The 23,332-nt window shown below is 45.9% G+C and overlaps 1 protein-coding gene across 3 annotated transcripts in view; it reads left to right on the forward strand.

The window, feature by feature from the left end:
* pag1 (phosphoprotein membrane anchor with glycosphingolipid microdomains 1) overlaps nt 1-23,332 on the forward strand; it is a 65,699-nt gene that overhangs the window by 35,086 nt on the left and 7,281 nt on the right. For all 3 annotated transcript variants that reach the window (XR_011927029.1, XM_072447400.1, XM_072447401.1), the window contains 6 exons: nt 1,218-1,256; nt 7,891-8,121; nt 13,786-13,846; nt 15,327-15,423; nt 15,769-15,938; nt 16,320-16,757. Coding sequence is in view for 2 of the 3 variants with exons in the window: in XM_072447400.1 (XP_072303501.1) it covers nt 7,934-8,121; nt 13,786-13,846; nt 15,327-15,423; nt 15,769-15,938; nt 16,320-16,757 (954 nt within the window). In the remaining variant the exon portion in view is untranslated. The remainder of the gene's footprint in view (nt 1-1,217; nt 1,257-7,890; nt 8,122-13,785; nt 13,847-15,326; nt 15,424-15,768; nt 15,939-16,319; nt 16,758-23,332) is intronic.

Genomic DNA, 23,332 nt, shown 5'->3' on the forward strand with positions numbered 1-23,332 from the left:
GAGTAATAATACTTAAATCACAATCAGAGTCAGAAAAGGTTTATTGTCATTGTCAATGAACATAATCCACACACAAAGGAACTTGTCCTGGTGATTCAGTCCAACATACAACATTGAACAATAGTAAAAAACAAATGCATTCAAGAAAAAACATTTACATTTACTACAAGATAAAAATAGACTTACTTTGTACACAAAATGTGCAGTTAAATTTACAGATGGCGCTGTACCTGATTATTACACACAAACAACAAAAAATACACCCTTTGTTTTTTCACACTTTATTACATAAAAAATGTAAACTAAAACCAGAGTTTCTCAAACTCATTTCACATTTTTCCTCACATTTTTTCTCTTCCTTAAAGGCGCAATGGACGACGATTTAAGAACGCAGGCGTAAGTGCCGCCTGCCACTCCCCCGTGCGGACTGATACAACACACACGTGCGTTTGTTTATTAGCACAACGGATCGCATCATCTCTCGTCTCCCGTAGATTTCCGTCTTCTTCTGAGTCAGCTCGAACTGTCTTTCTTGGTCTTCATTTTGTTCCGTACACTGAGGGAACTATATTATGATAGATCAATGCGCTTAGACAAGCGGAAACGTGGGACGAGCCGCACGCGGCTGCAGGTGAGCGGTAGGTGCGTTTTATGATTGATACGTGGCAGGACTAATCGGCAGTCCACGCCACGAGGAAATAAGACTCAGATTTGGACCAAAAAAATCGTCCATTCAACCTAAGTAATTTCTTAGTTAAAACGACTGTGGCAATGGTGCAATCCTAATTAAGAACTTGTGTAGCCCCAATGTAAACCTGAAACTGTCCTGTTACAGACCTGATTTAGATCTAGTAATACTTGTAATCTTTTCTTTGGTGATACTTGATGTAAACGGTTTGGGAACCACTGGACTAGACCAAAACTAAAGTAACTAGACCCTTTTACATGAGTACCAAGTTAATCAAAACCACTTCCTTAAATGATGGATTAACTCTGCCATTATCATCAGTTACATAGTCAATACTCAAATAATACAGGCATGATGTTTTGGTGCAATGTAAGCCAGACACCAGGTCGCTTTCTACCATGTATTTTAAAAATAACAATCCCCTCACAGCCCTCCCCCCGTGTCACATCCGAGGATCATATTCAACTCTGCACCCTGAGTCTCCACACAGCTCTAATCCTCCTTCTCATGTTGATCTGCTCTCTTCCAGGCGAGGCCGACCCCACTAATCATCCACTGAGGTGTCAAGGTAAGACCATGTCCTCTTCTCACGGACCCATAGCAACACCGGTGTTTTATATCCGGGCAGGGAAGCACAAACAGGAGTCGAGGAATTCCAGCGTGTCCTTTGAAGGAGAGGAAGTTGAATTTAGCTCAAGGTGCTCGTGAAACTTGAGGAGGACTCCCAAGACACATTAGCATAGACCAGCAACTTGTTTTGTCGTCACTTCAGCTGTGGACAAACACGGCTCCCGGGACGGCTTATTAGAATAGACAGGAGAGGAGGCGTTATTTGCACATTCAAATGTTTGCTTTGTTTGCTATGGTGGATTGATGTCAACACCACAAATACATAAAAACTAACTAGCAAACTTTCACTAACTGTAATCATGCCATTCAGTTCAGGGGTAAATGCTCTTTCTAAGGCAAGGCAAGTTTATTTGTAGAGCGCAATTTCGTACACAAAGGAATTAAAAGTGTTTCACACAACTGGAAAAATGCATTAAAATCACAACAGGTACACAATTGTGCAGATCAAATCCACAAACACAGCTAAACAAAACTGTTTTTTATCTTAGATTTGAACAGTGTCAGAGTAGAACCTGCCTCACATCTTCAGGAAGACTCTTCCGGATTTTAGCTGCATAAAACTGAAACACAGATTCCCCATGTTTTGTCCTGACTCTGGACACCAGCAGGAGGCTGGTCCATGTTTAGTCCTGACTCTGGGCACCAGCAGGAGGCCGGTCCATGTTTTGTCCTGACTCTGGGCACCAGCAGGAGGCCGGTCCATGTTTTGTCCTGACTCTGGACACCAGCAGGAGGCCGGCCCATGTTTTGTCCTGACTCTAGGCACCAACAGGAGGCCGGCCAATGTTTAGTCCTGACTCTGGCACCAGCAGGAGGCCGGTACATGTTTTGTCCTGACTCTGGCACCAGCTGGAGGCCGGTCCATGTTTAGTCCTGACTCTGACACCAGCATGAAGATTGTCCATGTTTAGTCCTGACTATGGGCACCAGCAGGAGGCTGGTCCATGTTTAGTCCTGACTCTGGCACCAGCAGGAGGCTGGTCCATGTTTAGTTCTGACTCTGGCACCAGCAGGAAGCCGGTCCATGTTTAGTCCTGACTCTGGCACCTGCAGGAGGCTGGTCCATGTTTAGTCCTGACTCTGGCACCAGCAGGAGGCTTCCTGACTCTGGCACCAGCAGGAGGCCGGTCCATGTTTAGTCCTGACTCTGGGCACCAGCTGGAGGCCGGTCCATGTTTAGTCCTGACTCTGGGCACCAGCTGGAGGCCGGTCCATGTTTAGTCCTGACTCTGGCACTAGCAGGAGGCAGGTTCATGTTTAGTCCTGACTCTGGACACCAGCAGGAGGCTGGTCCATGTTTAGTCCTGACTCTGGCACCAGCAGGAGGCCGGTCCATGTTTAGTCCTGACTCTGGCACCAGCAGGAGGTCGGTCCATGTTTAGTCCTGACTCTGGGCACCAGCAGGAGGCTGGTCCATGTTTAGTCCTGACTCTGGCACCAGCAGGAAGCCGGTCCATGTTTAGTCCTGACTCTGGCACCTGCAGGAGGCTGGTCCATGTTTAGTCCTGACTCTGGCACCAGCAGGAGGCTGGTCCATGTTTAGTCCTGACTCTGGCACCAGCAGGAGGCTTCCTGACTCTGGCACCAGCAGGAGGCCGGTCCATGTTTAGTCCTGACTCTGGGCACCAGCTGGAGGCCGGTCCATGTTTAGTCCTGACTCTGGCACTAGCAGGAGGCAGGTCCATGTTTATTCCTGACTCTGGCACCAGCAGGAGGCCGGTCCATGTTTAGTCCTGACTCTGGCACCAGCAGGAGGCCAGTCCATGTTTAGTCCTGACTCTGGGCACCAGCAGGAGGCTGGTCCATGTTTAGTCCTGACTCTGGCACCAGCAGGAGGCCGGTCCATGTTTAGTCCTGACTCTGGCACCAGCTGGAGGCCGGTCCATGTTTAGTCCTGACTCTGGCACTAGCAGGAGGCAGGTCCATGTTTAGTCCTGACTCTGGGCACCAGCAGGAGGCCGGTCCATGTTTTGTCCTGACTCTGGGCACCAGCAGGAGGCCGGTACATGTTTTGTCCTGACTCTGGACACCAGCAGGAGGCCGGCCCATGTTTTGTCCTGACTCTAGGCACCAACAGGAGGCCGGCCCATGTTTAGTCCTGACTGGCACCAGCAGGAGGCCGGTACATGTTTTGTCCTGACTCTGGCACCAGCTGGAGGCTGGTCCATGTTTAGTCCTGACTCTGACACCAGCAGGAATATTGTCCATGTTTAGTCCTGACTATGGGCACCAGCAGGAGGCTGGTCCATGTTTAGTCCTGACTCTGGCACCAGCAGGAGGCTGGTCCATGTTTAGTCCTGACTCTGGCACCAGCAGGAAGCCGGTCCATGTTTAGTCCTGACTCTGGCACCTGCAGGAGGCTGGTCCATGTTTAGTCCTGACTCTGGCACCAGCAGGAGGCTGGTCCATGTTTAGTCCTGACTCTGGCACCAGCAGGAGGCTTCCTGACTCTGGCACCAGCAGGAGGCCGGTCCATGTTTAGTCCTGACTCTGGGCACCAGCTGGAGGCCGGTCCATGTTTAGTCCTGACTCGACTCTGGCACTAGCAGGAGGCAGGTCCATGTTTAGTCCTGACTCTGGACACCAGCAGGAGGCTGGTCCATGTTTAGTCCTGACTCTGGCACCAGCAGGAGGCCGGTCCATGTTTAGTCCTGACTCTGGCACCAGCAGGAGGCCGGTCCATGTTTAGTCCTGACTCTGGCACCAGCAGGAGGCCAGTCCATGTTTAGTCCTGACTCTGGGCACCAGCAGGAGGCTGGTCCATGTTTAGTCCTGACTCTGGCACCAGCAGGAAGCCGGTCCATGTTTAGTCCTGACTCTTGCACCTGCAGGAGGCTGGTCCATGTTTAGTCCTGACTCTGGCACCAGCAGGAGGCTGGTCCATGTTTAGTCCTGACTCTGGCACCAGCAGGAGGCTTCCTGACTCTGGCACCAGCAGGAGGCCGGTCCATGTTTAGTCCTGACTCTGGGCACCAGCTGGAGGCCGGTCCATGTTTAGTCCTGACTCTGGCACTAGCAGGAGGCAGGTCCATGTTTAGTCCTGACTCTGGCACCAGCAGGAGGCCGGTCCATGTTTAGTCCTGACTCTGGCACCAGCAGGAGGCTGGTCCATGTTTTGTCCTGACTCTGGCACCAGCAGGAGGCCAGTCCATGTTTAGTCCTGACTCTGGGCACCAGCAGGAGGCTGGTCCATGTTTAGTCCTGACTCTGGCACCAGCAGGAGGCCGGTCCCTGTTTAGTCCTGACCCTGGCACCAGCTGGAGGCCGATCCATGTTTTGTCCTGACTCTGGACACCAGCAGGAGGCCGGCCCATGTTTTGTCCTGACTCTAGGCACCAGCAGGAGGCCAGTCCATGTTTAGTCCTGACTCTGGGCACCTGCAGGAGGCTGGTCCATGTTTAGTCCTGACTCTGGCACCAGCAGGAGGCTGGTCCATGTTTAGTCCTGACTCTGGCACCAGCAGGAGGCTTCCTGACTCTGGCACCAGCAGGAGGCTGGTCCATGTTTAGTCCTGATTCTGGGCACCAGCAGCAGGCCGGTCCATGTTTAGTCCTGACTCTGGGCACCAGCAGGAGGCTGGTCCATGTTTAGTCCTGACTCTGGGCACCAGCAGGAGGCCGGTCCATATTTAGTCCTGACTCTGGGCACCAGCAGGAGGCCAGTCCATGTTAAGTCCTGACTCTGGACACCAGCAGGAGGCTGGTCCATGTTTAGTCCTGACTCTGGCACCAGCAGGAGGCCAGTCCATGTTTAGTCCTGACTCTGGGCACCAGCAGGAGGCTGGTCCATGTTTAGTCCTGACTCTGGCACCAGCAGGAGGCCGGTCCATGTTTAGTCCTGACTCTGGCACCAGCTGGAGGCCGGTCCATGTTTAGTTCTGACTCTGGCACTAGCAGGAGGCAGGTCCATGTTTAGTCCTGACTCTGGGCACCAGCAGGAGGCTGGTCCATGTTTAGTCCTGATTCTGGGCACCAGCAGGATGCCGGTTCATGTTTAGTCCTGACTCTGGGCACCAGCAGGAGGCTGGTCCATGTTTAGTCCTGACTCTGGGCACCAGCAGGAGGCCGGTCCATATTTAGTCCTGACTCTGGGCACCAGCAGGAGGCCAGTCCATGTTTAGTCCTGACTCTGGGCACCAGCAGGAGGCTGGTCCATGTTTAGTCCTGACTCTCACACCAGCAGGAAGATTGTCCATGTTTAGTCCTGACTATGGGCACCAGCAGGAGGCTGGTCCATGTTTAGTCCTGACTCTGGCACCAGCAGGAGGCTGGTCCATGTTTAGTCCTGACTCTGGCACCAGCAGGAGGCTGGTCCATGTTTAGTCCTGACTCTGGCACCAGCAGGAAGCCGGTCCATGTTTAGTCCTGACTCTGGCACCTGCAGGAGGCTGGTCCATGTTTAGTCCTGACTCTGGCACCAGCAGGAGGCTGGTCCATGTTTAGTCCTGACTCTGGCACCAGCAGGAGGCTTCCTGACTCTGGCACCAGCAGGAGGCCGGTCCATGTTTAGTCCTGACTCTGGGCACCAGCTGGAGGCCGGTCCATGTTTAGTCCTGACTCTGGCACTAGCAGGAGGCAGGTCCATGTTTAGTCCTGACTCTGGACACCAGCAGGAGGCTGGTCCATGTTTAGTCCTGACTCTGGCACCAGCAGGAGGCCGGTCCATGTTTAGTCCTGACTCTAGCACCTGCAGGAGGCTGGTCCATGTTTAGTCCTGACTCTGGCACCAGCAGGAGGCTGGTCCATGTTTAGTCCTGACTCTGGCACCAGCAGGAGGCTTCCTGACTCTGGCACCAGCAGGAGGCCAGTCCATGTTTAGTCCTGACTCTGGGCACCAGCTGGAGGCCGGTCCATGTTTAGTCCTGACTCTGGCACTAGCAGGAGGCAGGTCCATGTTTAGTCCTGACTCTGGCACCAGCAGGAGGCCGGTCCATGTTTAGTCATGACTCTGGCACCAGCAGGAGGCTTGTCCATGTTTAGTCCTGACTCTGGCACCAGCAGGAGGCCAGTCCATGTTTAGTCCTGACTCTGGGCACCAGCAGGAGGCCGGTCCATGTTTATTCTTGACTCTGGGCACCAGCAGGAGGACAGTCCCTGAGGTCCTCAGTGTCAGAGATGGTTCATATGGCACTAACATTAGACTCTATACTTTTGAATGTGTTTGGATGACCCTGACCCTTGGGGCACCCCACGGGTCAGGCGCATGTGGTCTAAAACACAGTTACCAAGTAATCCTGTCTTCCAGAGAGGACTTTAACCAATTTAGTGCAAGTGATGCCCACCTAGTCCTCTAGTCTCTGTAGGATCCCATGATCGACAGTGGGAGCCACATGGCACTTTATAATGCTTTACATGCAATAGATGCACAAGCTATAAATGCACATGCTCTACATGCACATGCTCTACATGCACATGCTATACATGTACTATTACATACACAATAATATTGTGTCTGGTTTGTTATTGGCACAGCTAACCATAGCCAACCATCTGAAATACACAATGTTATGCCAAACTTAGTCTTTTAGGGCATATTAATATACCATTTAACAACACAACCCTCTGACTGAACTAACTGCCTACACTTTCATGACAAAGATCATATCAATGGCAGATTCCAGCAGTTTATAACTTGTACATCTACATCTCACAAACCAGGAAATGCAGCATAATGAGATAATCTAACATAACTCAGACATTGCACTGCATTATTGTTTTGCTGTGTCACTCACACACCTGCAAAAAAAAAGCAGATAATATCTGGAGAGCGATAAATTGCGTAGTGTAAGGCTGAAAAGTTTGGTTTGGAGGTAGAGACCTTATGCTGAGGCTGCATCACTGACTGCCTCATCCTGCTCCACACTGCCCCCTGCTGCACAGCAGTGGCAAAGGTTTAGGAACTTATAGACGTCTGATCTTATTTCTGCACATGTTCTGGCTGCTAGCTGGCTCCCAACTTGAAGCTGAAACATATGAACCATAGCTGTGTTATCAATGTTATTTCAATGTTTCAAACACTAGGAATAACCAATTTGAAGGACATGTTTATACTTAATGAAATTATTGTATGTATTGTATGTATTTAATTTCAAATTTTGAAATTAAATACATCCAAATAGTTTATACAGCATATAGTTGCCATTTTTACTCTTTAAAACTTAACATTGAATTTCATTTTGTACATTATTTGAATATGAATTGATAATATAATAAATATTGAATAAATCATACATAATTAAAGCATAGTACATAACTTTATAGCCAAAGAATAGATTAAAACACTATGCATGTATTTCACTTTGGATGATTTATTGCACTCAAAATGTATTTAAAAAGTGAGCAGGCTGGCCTCTCCACTGACTCAAACTGGAATGGAGAATGTTCTGAAGTATTGTCTTATTTCCACAAAATTATGCAGGTGACCTTCCACCTCCAAAAAGTTACATATTGTGCTTGAAAGTTATTATAATATACTTCAAACACGCTTTATCAGAATACATTTTCTACACATTTTAACACAATTTGGATGTTTCCTCAAACTTAATGTTTGTTTTTCTTTTTGTGTTTCCTCAGCCCTGGTTCCTCCAATGTCCTGCCCCTCCGCCGTGTGATCTCCATGGCTCCTGTGCTGAGTGGGGTGTGGTGGGGGCCCGAGGCGGGTGTGGTGGGCTCTGGGGCGGCGGTGGCCAGTGGAGTGGGGGTGATGGTGGGCAGTGAACAGATGGTCCTGGTCTGCACCCTCAGCGGACTCACCGTTCTGTTGCTGGTCTCCGTGCTTCTGCTGCTCTGTGCCAGCTGCCAGGGGTGAGACACTGACACACTCTAAACTTATGTAATGCTTCTGCTGCTCTGTGCCAGCTGCCAGGGGTGAGACACTGACCTCACCCTCAGGAGCACACACTCTAAACTTATGTAATGCTGCTCTGTGCCAGCTGCCAGGGGTGAGACACTGACCTCACCCTCAGGAGCACACACTCTAAACTTATGTAATGCTTCTGCTGCTCTGTGCCAGCTGCCAGGGGTGAGACACTGACCTCACCCTCAGGAGCACACACTCTAAACTTATGTAATGCTTCTGCTGCTCTGTGCCAGCTGTCAGGGGTGAGACACTGACCTCACCTTCAGGAGCACACACTTTAAACTTATGTAATGCTTCTGCTACTCTGTGCCAGCTGCCAGGGGTGAGACACTGACCTCACCCTCAGGAGCACTCACTCTAAACTTATGTAATCCTTCTGCGGCTCTGTGTCAGCTGCCAGGGGTGAGACACTGACCTCACCCTCTGGAGCACTCACTCTAAACTTATGTAATCCTTCTGCGGCTCTGTGTCAGCTGCCAGGGGTGAGACACTGACCTCACCCTCAGGAGACACTGACCACACCCTCAGGAGCACACACTCTAAACTTTACTCATAGTCTCAAGTCATGTTGTTTACTGTACGTCTCATGTAAAACACAATTTGATTCTTGATCAAGTCCTTGACCCTTTAACAATGGAATAAATCCAGTAAAAACATGTGGCTTGGGGCCAAATTGAGACTATATTTGGTAGGGCTGGGTATTGCCAAGACCCTCGCGATACGATACGTATACCGATACTTGCATATTCCGATACAATTTCCTCATTACGATATGTATCTCGATACATTTTTGAAAGTCTTAAAACGTTACCAAATAGGTCATGTTTTTACTCTGGATAAGAAAATGTATGAAATTTCATGTTTATCCACAAAGCATTATATATTATAAATCCCTTCTGCTCTAATAACTTCATACATCCAACCAACTGATCCAAATAGAAATATATGGAACACATTCTAGTAAAGTATTGCATGTTTCATGGTCTGAACATGCTGCAGCAGCATCTTCTGCACAGATCAGCTTCTGATCAGGTCCACAGCTCCTTCTCACCTTGACCCAGAGGAGTGTAGCACAAACAGCAAATCAAAAGTACTTTTCCACCTCCTTTAAAGCCTACGGGCCACAATATATATATATATATATATATATATATATATATATATATATATATATATATATATATATATATATATATATATATATGTATGTATGTATGTATGTATGTATGTATGTATGTATGTATGTATGTATATATAGAAGATATATTCAGAAGCCCTCTATGATGACAACACAAACAAGACAGTTTACGTCGCCCGGATCGGCGTCACCGGGGCCCCATCCTGGAGCCAGGCCTGGGATGGGTGCTCCATGGCGAGCGCCTGGTGGCCGGGTCTTACCCCACGGGGCCCGGCCGGGCACAGCCCGAAAGAGCGACGTGGGGCCGCCCTCCCGTGGGCCCACCACCCGCAGGAGGATCCATAAGGGGCCGGTGTAGAGAGATCTGGGCGGCAGTCGACGGCAGGGGCCTCGGCGACCAGATCTTCAGACACAGAGACTAACTCTGGGGACATGGAATGTCACCTCGCTGGGGGGGAAAGAGCCTGAGCTTGTGCGGGAGGTTGAGCGATACCGACTAGATATAGTCGGCCTCACCTCCACGCACAGTTTGGGCTCTGGAACCCATCTCCTCGAGAGGGGCTGGACGCTCCACTTCTCTGGTGTTGCCCGCGGGGAGAGGCGGCGGGCTGGTGTGGGCTTGCTGATAGCCCCTCAGCTCAGCCACCACGTGTTAGAGTTTACCCGGGTGAACGAGAGGGTCGCGTCCCTCCGCCTTCGGGTGGGGGACAGGTCTCTCACTGTTGTGGCGGCCTACGGGCCGAACAGCAGTGCAGAGTACCCGACCTTCTTGGAGTCCTTGGGAGGAGTACTGGACAGTGCACCGACCGGGGACTCCATTGTTCTACTGGGGGACTTCAACGCACACGTGGGCAATGACAGTGACACCTGGAGAGGGGTGATCGGGAAGAACGGCTTCCCCGATCTGAACCCGAGCGGTGTTCAGTTATTGGACTTCTGTGCTAGCCACGGATTGTCCATAACGAACACCATGTTCAAGCACAAGGGTGTCCATCAGTGCACATGGCACCAGGACACCCTAGGCCGGAGGTCAATGATCGACTTTGTTGTCGTGTCATCAGACCTCCGGCCGCGTGTCTTGGACACTCGGGTGAAGAGAGGGGCAGAGTTGTCAACCGATCACCACCTGGTGGTGAGTTGGATCCGCTGGCGGAGGAGGAAGCCGGACAGACTTGGCAGACCCAAGCGCATTGTGAGGGTCTGTTGGGAACGTCTAGTGGAGCCCTCTGTCAGTAGGGTATTCAACTCGCACCTCCAGGAGAGCTTCTCCCATGTCCCGGGGGAGGCTGGGGACATTGAGTCCGAGTGGACCATGTTCTCCGCCTCCATTGTTGATGCGGCTGCTCGGAGCTGTGGTCGCAAGGTCTCCGGTGCCTGTCGTGGCGGCAACCCCCGAACCCGGTGGTGGACACCGGAAGTAAGGGATGCCGTCAGACTGAAGAAGGAGGCCTATCAGGCCACTCTGGCTTGTAGGTCTCCGGAGGTCATCGACGGGTATCGGCAGGCCAAGCGAGCCGCGGCTCGTGCTGTCGCAGAGGCAAAAACCCGGGCCTGGGAGGAGTTCAGGGAGGCCATGGAGGAGGACTATCGGTCGGCACCAAAGAAATTCTGGCAAACCGTTCGGCGCCTCAGGAGGGGGAAGCAGTGTCTCACCAACACCGTTTACGGTGCGGGTGGAGGCCTGCTGACCTCGACTGGGGATGTCGTCGGACGGTGGAAGGAATACTTTGAGGATCTCCTTAATCCCTCAGTCACGTCTTCCGAAGAGGAAGTAGAGACCGGGGACTCGGAGGCTGGCTCATCCATCACCCAAGCTGAAGTCACTGAGGTTGTTCGCAAACTCCTCGGTGGCAGGGCTCCGGGGGTGGATGAGATCCGCCCTGAGTACTTAAAGTATCTGGATGTTGTAGGACTGTCTTGGTTGACACGTCTCTGCAACATCGCGTGGCGTTCGGGGACCGTGCCTCTGGACTGGCAGACCGGGGTGGTGGTCCCTCTGTTCAAGAAGGGGGACCGGAGGGTGTGTTCCAACTACAGAGGGATCACACTCCTCAGCCTCCCAGGTAAGGTCTATTCCAAGGTACTGGAGAGGAGAATCCGACCGATAGTCGAACCTCGGATTCAGGAGGAGCAGAGTGGTTTTCGTCCCGGTCGTGGAACACTGGACCAGCTCTATACCCTCCATCGGGTGCTCGAGGGTTCATGGGAGTTTGCCCAACCAGTCCACATGTGCTTTGTGGATCTGGAGAAGGCTTTCCACCGTGTCCCTTGGGGTGTCCTTTGGGGGGAGTACGGGGTCCGGGGCCCTTTGCTCAGGGCTGTCCGGTCCCTGTATGACCGGAGCAGGAGCTGTGTTCGCATTGCCGGCAGTAAGTCAGACCTGTTCCCCAGGTCCGCCAGGGCTGCCCTTTGTCACCGGTTCTGTTCATAATTTTTATGGACAGAATTTCTAGGCGCAGTCAGGGGTCGGAGGGTGTCCGGTTTGGGGACCACAGGATCTCATCTCTGCTGTTTGCAGACGATGTTGTCCTGATGGCTCCATCAAACCCGGACCTGCAACATGCACTGGGACGGTTTGCAGCCGAGTGTGAAGCGGCTGGGATGAGAATCAGCACCTCCAAATCCGAGGCCATGGTTCTCGACCGGAAAAGGGTGGCTTGCCCTCTTCAGGTGGGTGGGGTGTCCTTGCCCCAAGTGGAGGAGTTCAAGTATCTCGGGGTCTTGTTCACGAGTGAGGGAAGGATGGAGCGTGAGATCGACAGGCGGATCGGTGCAGCGGCTGCAGTGATGCAGTCGCTGCATCGGACTGTTGTGGTGAAGAGGGAGCTGAGCCGAAAGGCAAAGCTCTCTATTTACCGGTCGGTCTATGTTCCTACCCTCACCTATGGTCATGAGCTTTGGGTAGTGACCGAAAGAACAAGATCGCGGATACAAGCGGTCGAAATGAGTTTCCTCCGCCGTGTGGCTGGGCGCTCCCTTAGAGATAAGGTGAGGAGCTCGGCCACACGGGGGGAGCTCGGAGTAGAGCCGCTGCTCCTCCACGTCGAGAGGAGCCAGCTGAGGTGGCTCGGGCATCTGTTCCGGATGCCTCCTGGGCGCCTCCCTCGGGAGGTGTTTCAGGCATGTCCCACCGGGAAGAGGCCCCGGGGAAGACCCAGGACACGCTGGAGAGACTATGTCTCTCGGCTGGCCTGGGAACGCCTCGGGATCCCCCCGGAGGAGTTAGAGGAAGTGTCTGGGGAGAAGGAAGTCTGGGAGTCCCTGCTCAGACTGCTGCCCCCGCGACCCAGGCCCCGGATAAAGCGGCAGAAGATGGATGGATATATATATATATATGTTTTTTTTTAAATTAAAAATATTGATACTGTGACTCAGTATCACAGTATCAATATTTACTGTCTGTGACGATATATCGCCGTATCGATGTTTTTTTATTTTATTTTTTACATTTGTTCATATTTGATCAATATTGGGAAAACAAACAGAAAAAAAACCCTTCATTTTTGTTATATTGCTCAGTCCTATTCATGGCTTTCATGTTTCTTCCTGCTTTGAAGGATTTTGTGAAGACCTTTCCCCATTGAAAATACATCATATTTTGATTTGAATTTTGCTATTGCTATGACAACGTAGGACTGTTGCCTTGTCAAGTCCTTCAAATCAGGAAAGAAACTATACGCCTGAAGCCCATGAACATACAATCATGCACAAAATAATATATTACTGTGTGTAAATGTCTCATGTTCTCATTCTGAATGCTTTTATAAAGTGGTTAGAACGATGAGTTATTCTAATGTGAAACCTCCATTCTTCTGTGTTTCTGGGAAAGGCTTTCAAAAGTTTGAAATGGAGAGAAGCTCGTCTGTTTCCTGGCTTTATGTCTGAATATAATCTTCCACTGAAGGAAATAGTCATAGTGTGTGGCATTAAAGAAAATAGTCCAAATACCTGAGAGGCCCCAGGACAGTAATTATAGGTGTGGTGACAATAGGCCTCTGTCCCATGAGTCATATTCTCAACCACAAGTGTCACATGTCACTGATTTAGAACATACATTCTTCGGTTATTGTTAGATTTTCAAAACAAACTTAACTTTATTGTGCCTGGGAGGAAATTTGTCTTGGTCGATAGTGCCATAGAAATCTGAAAATTACACAGATATATAAATCCAGCTCCAGGTTAAAACACCATCCACACTTCATCATTGAGAATACGTTAAAGGACAAATACCCCAAAAGTGTCAGATCTTTAAAAGCCTTAAAGGCTGTTCATTTTAACAGTTGACCAAAGTGCTCCTTGAATACTATTACTACATTTACTACTGATTATTAGCTTATTATGAGGTCATCCTACAAAACAAAAAACAAGATGTTTTACTTGTGAATATATAAATAATCTCAAGAAGATCTAGATCCTTTCCAATATGATTCTGATGGAGCTAATGAAGCTGCTTTTGTCTTTTTTATTTTAGGCAGAAGAAAACAGCCACTTGCCATTCAGTGGGGGACCAAGAGAACCTTGTGAATGGAGGAGTAAGTTACCGGAAACTAAAACTTACTGTAAACTGACATAAACTCATTACTTTTGGACAATATAATTTTTTTTTTCCTTTGGGCTTCCCTTTAGATTTAGGTTTAAGATTTGTCTCAATGAAGGTAGTGATTTCTATATTGATTCGACTAAGTTCTTCCAACAAATGCTTTACGTGATTTTTTCCTCTTTACAAACTGCTCAGTTTTGTAACCCCTTGATCCTCATTTCAAACATTACTGTTAGTCCATAAAAGACAAACTTAAACTGTTCTCCTTCTGTTTTATGTGGTAAACTCAAGGCCTTGTCTGGAGTTATGAACTGCTATAATACTTATTCTTCAGTTATAAAGCTACAGTTAAGTGTGACAAATAACCACTTTCAGTCATTATCTGACTTCCACTTACTGTCCAACACGGCCCCTTTTTCCATGTCCGCACAGCCTCTTAATAGTGATGGATATGTTCCTTGTAACCTTTTAGCACTTGGGCGATTCAAAGCTGCTCGGACAGTAGCATGACATTCCAATTCAAAAGATGGACAGTGTCACATGTTGACAGGTTAAATGGGGGTTTTGTCTTTGTGGATGAGAATATTGAGCCTAAGTATTTCACAGTCTCTCATATGTTCATGTGTATGTCCATAAAAGTTAACCTAATCTATTGTGTAAGTAAGAGTTATTTTTATGTTTTACATAATCTCTCAAAGAAGAATGGGTTATAAAATAGTTAAAGATTACATCATTGATTACAAAAGACATGAGCAGAATTGTCCACTAGGTGGAGTTGTGGAGCTGCCGTGGAGGCGCTAAACTGACCATTCTCAGGAGAAAAACAACAGCCCTGAACAAAGGGGCTTTAACTTGATCATCTAGTCTTTACAGGGGATTGTTGGTGTTGTCACTATGTGGATATACATACATACTATGTACTACATAGTAGATAGTTTTTAACATGTAATGGTAGATTCATTTATTTAAAGGCTGTGGCTGCAGAGCGGTCAAATAACCCAGCAGTTTCACGAGCCGCGGCACGGCCATATAGCCTCATGCCTAACCCTAACCTTAACCCTAACCTTAATCCTAACCCTAACCTTAACCTTAACCTTAACCCTAACCCGGCGCGGTCTAACCCGACGCGGTCAAATAGCCCAGCAGTTTCAGGAGCCGCGGCACAAAAAACCCATGCAGTTTCGGCCGCGCGCAGCGGCTCTGTAGACACTCCCTTATTTAAAATGCCTTGCTAACCCTCAGCGTACAAATGAAATACAAGTGTACACTTCTCTTGCTAGGAGTTACTGGAGTCATTCAAGATTTCTTGTGCTAGAAACAAAATTATACAAAGTTTAATTAAGTATGCATAATGCATACTCTTAGTACCAGAATCTAATGGCCAATTTCAGAAGCCAAACAGGAAGACAGGACACAAGCGACACTGAAATGAAACATGGCAGACAAAGCATTCTTCATGTGCTCTGTTGCAGGTGTCAGAGCGGGACACTATCAGCCAATCAGCAGACAGTCCAGCCACTGACTTGGGGGTCAGCAGCTCACACAATGGACCTCTAACAAGCGGTACAAGTGAGTGCTCTGAACAACACTGTTGATAAGGCTGCAAGGTTTATCTATTTAGAACAAATATGTACACAAATCCAGCACAATATCATGACCTTTGTCAAGTGGAGTGACAAACACACCATCTTCTCATAAGGATATCTGTGTGATATATTAGACTGTTTGAAAATTGCAAATTAGGTATTAATTTTAACATGTCGGAACCTGGAAAAAGCTGTCTGCATTAGACTTGTATTTTGTAAGGTTATATTTTATCAGTGCAATTTAACTTTATGAAACATTGTGCCTTAATGATATAAAATAAATAAATGTATTTAAAAATCATTAAAACTAGACTGCCTTCTCCTCCAGTTCTAACAGACACACAGGATCTTAGTCCCCAGCCCTCAGAGGAACTGCTCTCCAGCCAATCCGAGCTCAGGTCCTCCAAGTGTCCTCAGGACCGGGAGCTGCCCAGTATCCCGCCCAACAGTGCCCTTATCGGGGACGGACCTCCAGCCTCTGGGGACAGCACCTATGAGGTCAGTCCTGACGCCTGCATCAGCACGGCTCTGGATTTAAGTGGATTAGTTAATTTACTGTGGGGCTCTGGAGTTATTGTGGTGGAAGAGATAAATTCGCTTTTTTCAAGTTGTAGTGAGCAATCATGTTCACTTTGCTCCATGTATTTTAGAGAGATAGTAATGCAGCTTTATCTATTTTTCATAACATATTTTTTCTCCATCTTTTTACTAACTAACTTTTACGTTCTTTTGATCCCTTGGAAACCTTTACTACCGCAGACCACTCCTGCACGAATGAGAGATTACATCAACGTCTTAAATATGTATTTAATTACCTCATGTTTTGTTAGCGTGATATAGCTGAACATGTTATACTGATCGTTTCCCCGTCTTCTTCAGGTTGTCAAGGAGATCGCGCCTGCATCCAGAGACGTCAGTGTGGAGGACTCACTCTACGAAACGGTCAAAGAACTCAAAGAACCTCACCTTGAGCTGGGACTCCCCAATGGTACAACACATTTGACCCGGGACGAGCCCCCACACCCAGCTCCCGCCACTAACCTAAACCTCAACGGACACCCCAGCCCCTGCACTCCTGAGCGGGGGCCCCTGTGCACAGAGGTGGAGTACGCCTCTGTGGACCTGAGGAAGAAGAGCCGCCACAGCGCTGACATGGAGGCCAAGAGGCGCTCTGACCACCATGTGACCACCCCTGTCCGAAAAAAGGAGCCTGAGGAGGAACTGCCCCCGCCGGTCCCAGAGAAGGTCCTAGATGAGAATGATAACCAGCCCGCAGTGGTCAACGGGCTGATGGGGGTGGGGCAACTCAATGGAGAGGTGAGACAATGTATTCACCTGTAGCTGATCTAGTCCTAGTAACAATATGAGAGCCCTACTATATGTACTATGTAAGGTGTACTATGTAAGGCAGGGGTGGGCAATTATAGGCTATGGAATCTATTATTTAATTTATTTAACGTCATATGTATTAAGGATACACGTGCAGACAGATGCCTGTGGGCAAAAAAGGAAAAGATTTAAAAGAAAAAAAAATATTACTTGGACAAGCTTGGCGGGCCGGATTGAAAGGCCCGGCCCGCAGTTTGCCCACCCCTGATGTAAGGTGTACTATGTAAGGTGTACTATGTAAGGTGTACTATGTAAGATGTACTATGTAAGCTTTCTGGTGTTATTGCTTTGCCTGGAATGTTCCATAGAAGTTAAATGTATCTATCTGATATATTAAATTTTGGGTGTTTTTATTGCTTCTTTGACTTGGCTGGGTTGCCTCTCCAAAGATCTCACCTACTTGTCTCCATGGAGATAGATACTGTAAGTGTAAAGCCACGTAGCGGTGGATGATATTGGCAAAAATTACTATCTCGTTATCCGGAGGATGATATTCAGACAATATTATGTCAATTCAACAGAAATGTGTTAAAACATGTCTTGAAAGGTATTAGTTGAGGTTTAATTGTCTTTTTTTTAAATTATATTTTTGTAGAATGATTTTGTACAATATACTTGGTGTTCAAATTTTCCATATCTTCAAAGCAACATTCACAATATTATCTACATGTCGATATATTACCTGCTGCTAATTCCACATGGAGCATTCTAGACAGGCAAGAGGCGGACTTCCTCCAGAAAACTTACACAGTGTACCTTTTATCAATATAAAACATTTGTCATTGCCACCACAACAGCCTCATGATCACCTCAGTCTGCAAGTGAGTACTGAAAATATTATTGAGTTGTAATTAATCAGCACTTAATGGAATTACTTCCAATGTTTGTTAGCAAAACAAATAGTGTTCAGTGTCCTCTTGTTTCACTGGCTGAAGATAATGAGGAGCTGTTTGGTTTACATTCATTGAGCAAAATAACTCATCTGGAATAGAGTGAATGGTTGCCCTGAATGTTATCCTAATGCCTCAAAAAATAATGTTGTTGCTCATTTCATCATTTTAGATTTTTTAAAGGTGCACTATGTAACTTTTCTGGTGGATGGTCCACTTCCTGGTAGTGTTATTGCATTGCCTAGATTGTTCCACAGTCTGGCATTAAACTTGGGCTGGTTGTGTTGGATACGTTTAATGCCACACTGTGGAACATTACCCGCGGACTCTCCAACAGAAAAATGTCATATGTCTGGGTGATATGACAAAAAAATAATTTGATCAATCAAAATCATAATTTTCTAACAGAGGATTGGCTGTGGAAGATGATCAAAGACTGAATCTCAGTCTGGATTAAAATTACATTAATTGCCCAGACCTACATAGTGCCCTTTAATATGACGTTCCCACAATCCAATGTTTCCCATAATCTTATCTATAATGAATGTTGTTGTGTTGGAAAGGCATTTTGGCAAAACAAGTCAAACAAAGCACTTTACAACTTGGCATTGAAAAATGTCAGTAAAGGCTTGAGTGGTCAGCCCTGAGAGCTTCTTTAATGGCTGTGCCCAGGTTGATATGTTCAGCTGTCTTTTAGTGCACCATGTAATCGTGTTAGAATAGATTACGTACAGACCTAATGTAGCTTAACTCTGCTGTTATTGATAACCATGTTGTAATGAGCATTCTATAAAATAAGTCATGCGATGACATGTGGAATTAATGGTATCTGCTTTAGGAAATATTGTGGGTGCATGTCTGGTTTGATCCATTTCAGGCTGTAAATTAGAAGTTGTTTTTCATCTACCTATAAATGTATTTCCCAAGCAATATATTTAAAGAGATATTTCACTCACTGCTGTCTTCTGACCACTATTCAAGTATATTACAAGTGACTAGAGGTGGGCAACATCCAAACTGAAAAAAGTTATGTCGTAAACTTCCATATAACTGCACTTTTGGGTAGTTTTACAGTTGTTTTAATTTGTCTGAGTCTTCAACCTTGACTTATACATTTAAAGACATGTTGTAGCCATTTGTGTTGTTGTCAAAATATTGTTTGAATACCGTTCTCATGACACTCAAAAAATATACCAAGATTTACGTTTTTGTTAATAAGGCATCATGGTATTTCCTTTAAAGATGCCTGGACATGTCCACAGATAAGAATACTATTGATGACATTAGTGGACTTTTTGACAAGTTTTCTCCACAGAAAATTCATGGATCTATAAACTGAACTCTTAATTTTGTCCACTAGTGATTTACTGACATAAAAAATTACCAAAAATATAATATCTTATCTGACCACGCAAGCAGTGTAGGCTGGTTCTCTAGCATGTAAGACTCAATACACTTTAGCTGCAGTCTTGTATTATGCCGGTAACAAGTTTCAAGTCTCCTATAGGTCACTGGAATCCGTAAAACCCAGTTCAATGGTAGAAAAAAACTCTGACTGACATCTCTCCCACACGTTGGCTCTGCAGACTAACAGTTCGAGGAGGGTACACTTTGCAGAGTAAGAGGAGCTAGTGTGGGAGTGAAGAGGGGGACTGACAATAGGGCTGGAGTGAGGAGAGAGCCGTGCTAATAGATGGAGCAGATTGGAGGCCGGGCCCAAGTGCTAGGACACGCCAAAGACGGCCACACAAATTTTTGTCAGGGATTGTAAAGCGAGAGAGTTGAGAGAAAGTGGAAATATAGTCCCAAGTGTGTAGCTCACTGATGCTGGTTAGTGTGGTAGGGTTGGGCTGATAGGAAAAAAAACATTTAAATGTTTATTTCTCTTCATATTGATTGATCTTGATTACGGTTATAAAAATGACTTTGAGTATTGAGTCATAATCATAAATAATACAGACATTTTAAATGATTGCTATTTGGCACAAAAAGTTGTTGTTGAATAAGTGTATGTTTTTACTGACAAAAGATCCGCTTTAGACCCCGATTATAAAAAAAACCCTAGTATACAACTGACAATTAGACATGAATGAATCTCGAACTTAGAATTTTAACGTGTTGTTTTGACGTGTAGATATTTATACAAATATTGATATAATTTCTTTTGCCAATATCAGTTTCCTAGTTCAAAGCTATCATAGTAAATATACATGTAAAGTGATGGTTAAATGGTAAAGGCTCAAGTGGAAGACCAAAGAAGGCTGTCCAGCTAAATACTCATCTTTCGACGTCCAATTGACCCAATTGAATGGAGTCCATTAATTAAATTTTCCCATGCATATTCCAATTGATACATAGTATACTGAACTGAGATATTTATCAAAGAGCATGGTATAGCTCCATTTAAACGTAATATACCTCCAGAGCCCCCTACCGAGCCAATTTAAGTTTCCAGTCTCTAAGAGTTGACTACAATATTCTGTAAGTCCATTGTGTATTTACGATTCCATTCATTCTTGGTCTGCTTTGTTTCTTCCTTTGTCACAGCCACTTTCTTCTTCCCCTCTCATCCCTCTTTCCTTTTGTCTCCGCCGCTGAAGGCAATTAGTTAATCAGTACAGTTCAGTTGAGCAGCCGGTGAGCCCAGCCCCGTCTGACCTGCCGCCTACGTTGATGAAATTCCCTAAATTTCCGTTCCCTTGTGCAACACCCCTCGGGCCACCACATACAAACAATGTTATGTACCAGAATAAATGGACACTGGTATAACGCAGGCACGGGGGCATGTCGAGTCAGCAGTTATTCTGTTTTCTTGCATTTTCGTCCATCCCCCCATGTATACAGATGTGCGTGTTTACATATCTTTACATATAGAGGCTCCCCCCCAGGCTGATTTAAGGTTAACTCCGAATGTTGGCGCTCTCCCCGCGGTTTACACCCGCGGTACGGCCAGGAGTCGCGGGGTGATTTGTCTTGTCAAAACCAGCCATGTGTATATTTTTTAATGTGTGTGTGTGTGTGTGTGAGAGGAGAGAGAGGAGAGCAGCTGGCCAGCATCACCATGACAGTCAGTCTGGCTCCGTGATGGATGATAGAAGCTATGGTAACTCTCTTTCGGCCTCATCCATACACGCGCTCTCCTTCTATGTAAATCTTGTAATTCCCTTAGGTTTAGGCTCGGTTAATGTTTCTCATGAAGACAAAGATGTGTTTTTTTCCTTATCCATATGCAATGTTTTCACTGTGACCTTTTTGTCCCATGTGGGGAGAGTAAGCAAAAATTGTTGTAAAGTAGAAGAGTCGAATGCAAAACAAAGAAGGTACAACAAAATATTTATTGAAAAATAATGTCAGATAGTTCTTGATAGTCCATGCCATTTGTATTCATTTTTATTTATTATTTTTGAGTTTTAACTCTTTCATAACTGGTCACTGCACAACAAAGGACTTCTACTTGAAGAATTTCCTCTGAGGCCCTGTCACATCCAGCCAGATACAATACTGTTAAATGAAGATGTCAATGCTTAATTAAACAAATCTAAGCCATGCCCTCCTGTCATAAATATGAATTAAAATTCGGTATGCAAATTATAATCCCGGCTCTGACAATTTACTGCATTCTCTTTCCTCCCCCGCTGAGCTGTCCTGTCCAGTAGCTATGAGCCAAAAAATCCTTAAAAAAAAAGAAAAGAAAAATACAATATTTTTGCTAATTCCCACACTACATTGGATTGTATATAAGGCAGACATTCATAATATTCAAGCCAAATTATGTTAATAACACTAAAGTTTGAGTATACGTCTATTTAGGAGTCATACAATACATTTAAATGCGTAAATGTCACATATCCCATCTCTGTTGTATTCTGGGCAGATAGATTTGCCATACTGTCATAAACGAGGTAACACTTGTTTGCAATCATGTGACGCTGTATGCCGCCTGTGGGCTTGTCTAATGTGCCGTGCAGGAAATGAATTTGACCTCGCCAGTGGGCTACTGGGAAATCCACAGGGGACAGAGCCAGGTACAGGCGCAGATATTTCACATGTCAGCACAGTTCAGCCTCTGCCAATGCTGCAACCCTGTAGATATAAATACTATATACTTAATGTTTTACATACTTATCTGTATTTGATGAGGAGACACCCTTTAGGTCCCACTAGTACACAATAGAATGAATGATTAATGATTATTCTGTAAAACCACATTAATTTTTAAAGGCGCACAATGTGACTTTCCTGCTAAAATTATCTTGAAATGCTTTCTTACAGTGAGTGAGCTTGCCTCTCCACAGATCTGGCCTGTAACTTGGCCTGATGCCATCACCTGCTTGTCTCCACGATGGATAAATCCCCCTCTACATTGGATTGTATAATCCTGTGTAAGAATCCAGGCAAAGCCAGGCAGAATTACTTTTATTTATTATTTTTGTTACAGACCTGCCACCGACCTGAATAATCAAAAGCTAAAATTAAATATCATTAGCAGAGTAAGAATAAAATGCAATAAATATAAGACTTTACATTTGGATCAACCTTAGACAAGCAGGTGGCGGACCCCCAACATAAAAGTTTAACCTAACCTGTCAAAATGCTTCAAATACATAGATCAGGTTCAATGTTTTAATTTTTCAGAATGACTTCTGCATTTTGAATAATATTCTTTCTGCCGTTCAAATGAAAAACAGACCGTTTTTTGGAAGGTTGCAAAGGTCACCCTCAACCCCATCCGGTATAATTAACCTATGCATTTATAGCTATTATAATGAATGCAATGAGTGTATTATGTTTAGAATAACATTATACTTGGGACGTAGTTTAGGTTGGCCTCCATGTGCTTTTCATTCTTGGCATATCTATAATCTTGCTTGTGGTTGTTTATGAAGTCGCCTGCTGTGAATGTAGATAACCTGAGTTTATGTATTTAAATATGAGAACGTCTCGGCAGACATCAGAGTGAGTGACACCTTGACACCTGAGTCGTCCATCTTGTGACAGTGACAGTAATCTGTTTACAGTCAACGTCCTGTGTGTCTATGTCTCACCTACGCACACATTAACACTGTCCTCTAATCTCACGCACATGGGTCACATGATACCACAACATTAACTCAGGTAAAAATCTTTTGATGTAAAGGAAAACAAATTGTGGCCAGAGATTGTCAACTAAAGCCACCTTCTACAAAACATGTCCTGAATGCGCTGGGTTCTTGTATTTGTTTAGCTCTCAAATGGTACTGTTCCTGGATGTGTTTAAAATGTGAACATTCAACTGAATTTTCTGGCAGTCTGGGTTTCAGTTTCCTTCTATTATGGCAGAGTTTTACCATTAAAAATATATCATATTCTGTATTAAATTATTCATCGCAATGGCAACGGTCCAAATTTTCAGCATTAAAAACATATGGATAGGAGAGTTGTGTACAGGAACAATGACTAGATTTTTTACGCCATTTAGTCATCCATAGTATTGGTAACCTTGCAGCTTTTGTACCATAATCTTATTTTCTTGAATGGTTTACCGTATTTTCCGGACTATAAGTTGCACTTTTTTTCATAGTTTTGGCCGGGGTGCAACTTATACTTATATTTATACTTACATACTTATACTTA

This window comes from Eucyclogobius newberryi, unplaced genomic scaffold (genome assembly GCF_026437365.1).
Source record: "Eucyclogobius newberryi isolate DKJ021-1_F unplaced genomic scaffold, fEucNew1.0.hap1 SCAF_16, whole genome shotgun sequence".
NCBI classification, from domain to species: Eukaryota; Metazoa; Chordata; class Actinopteri; order Gobiiformes; family Gobiidae; genus Eucyclogobius; species Eucyclogobius newberryi.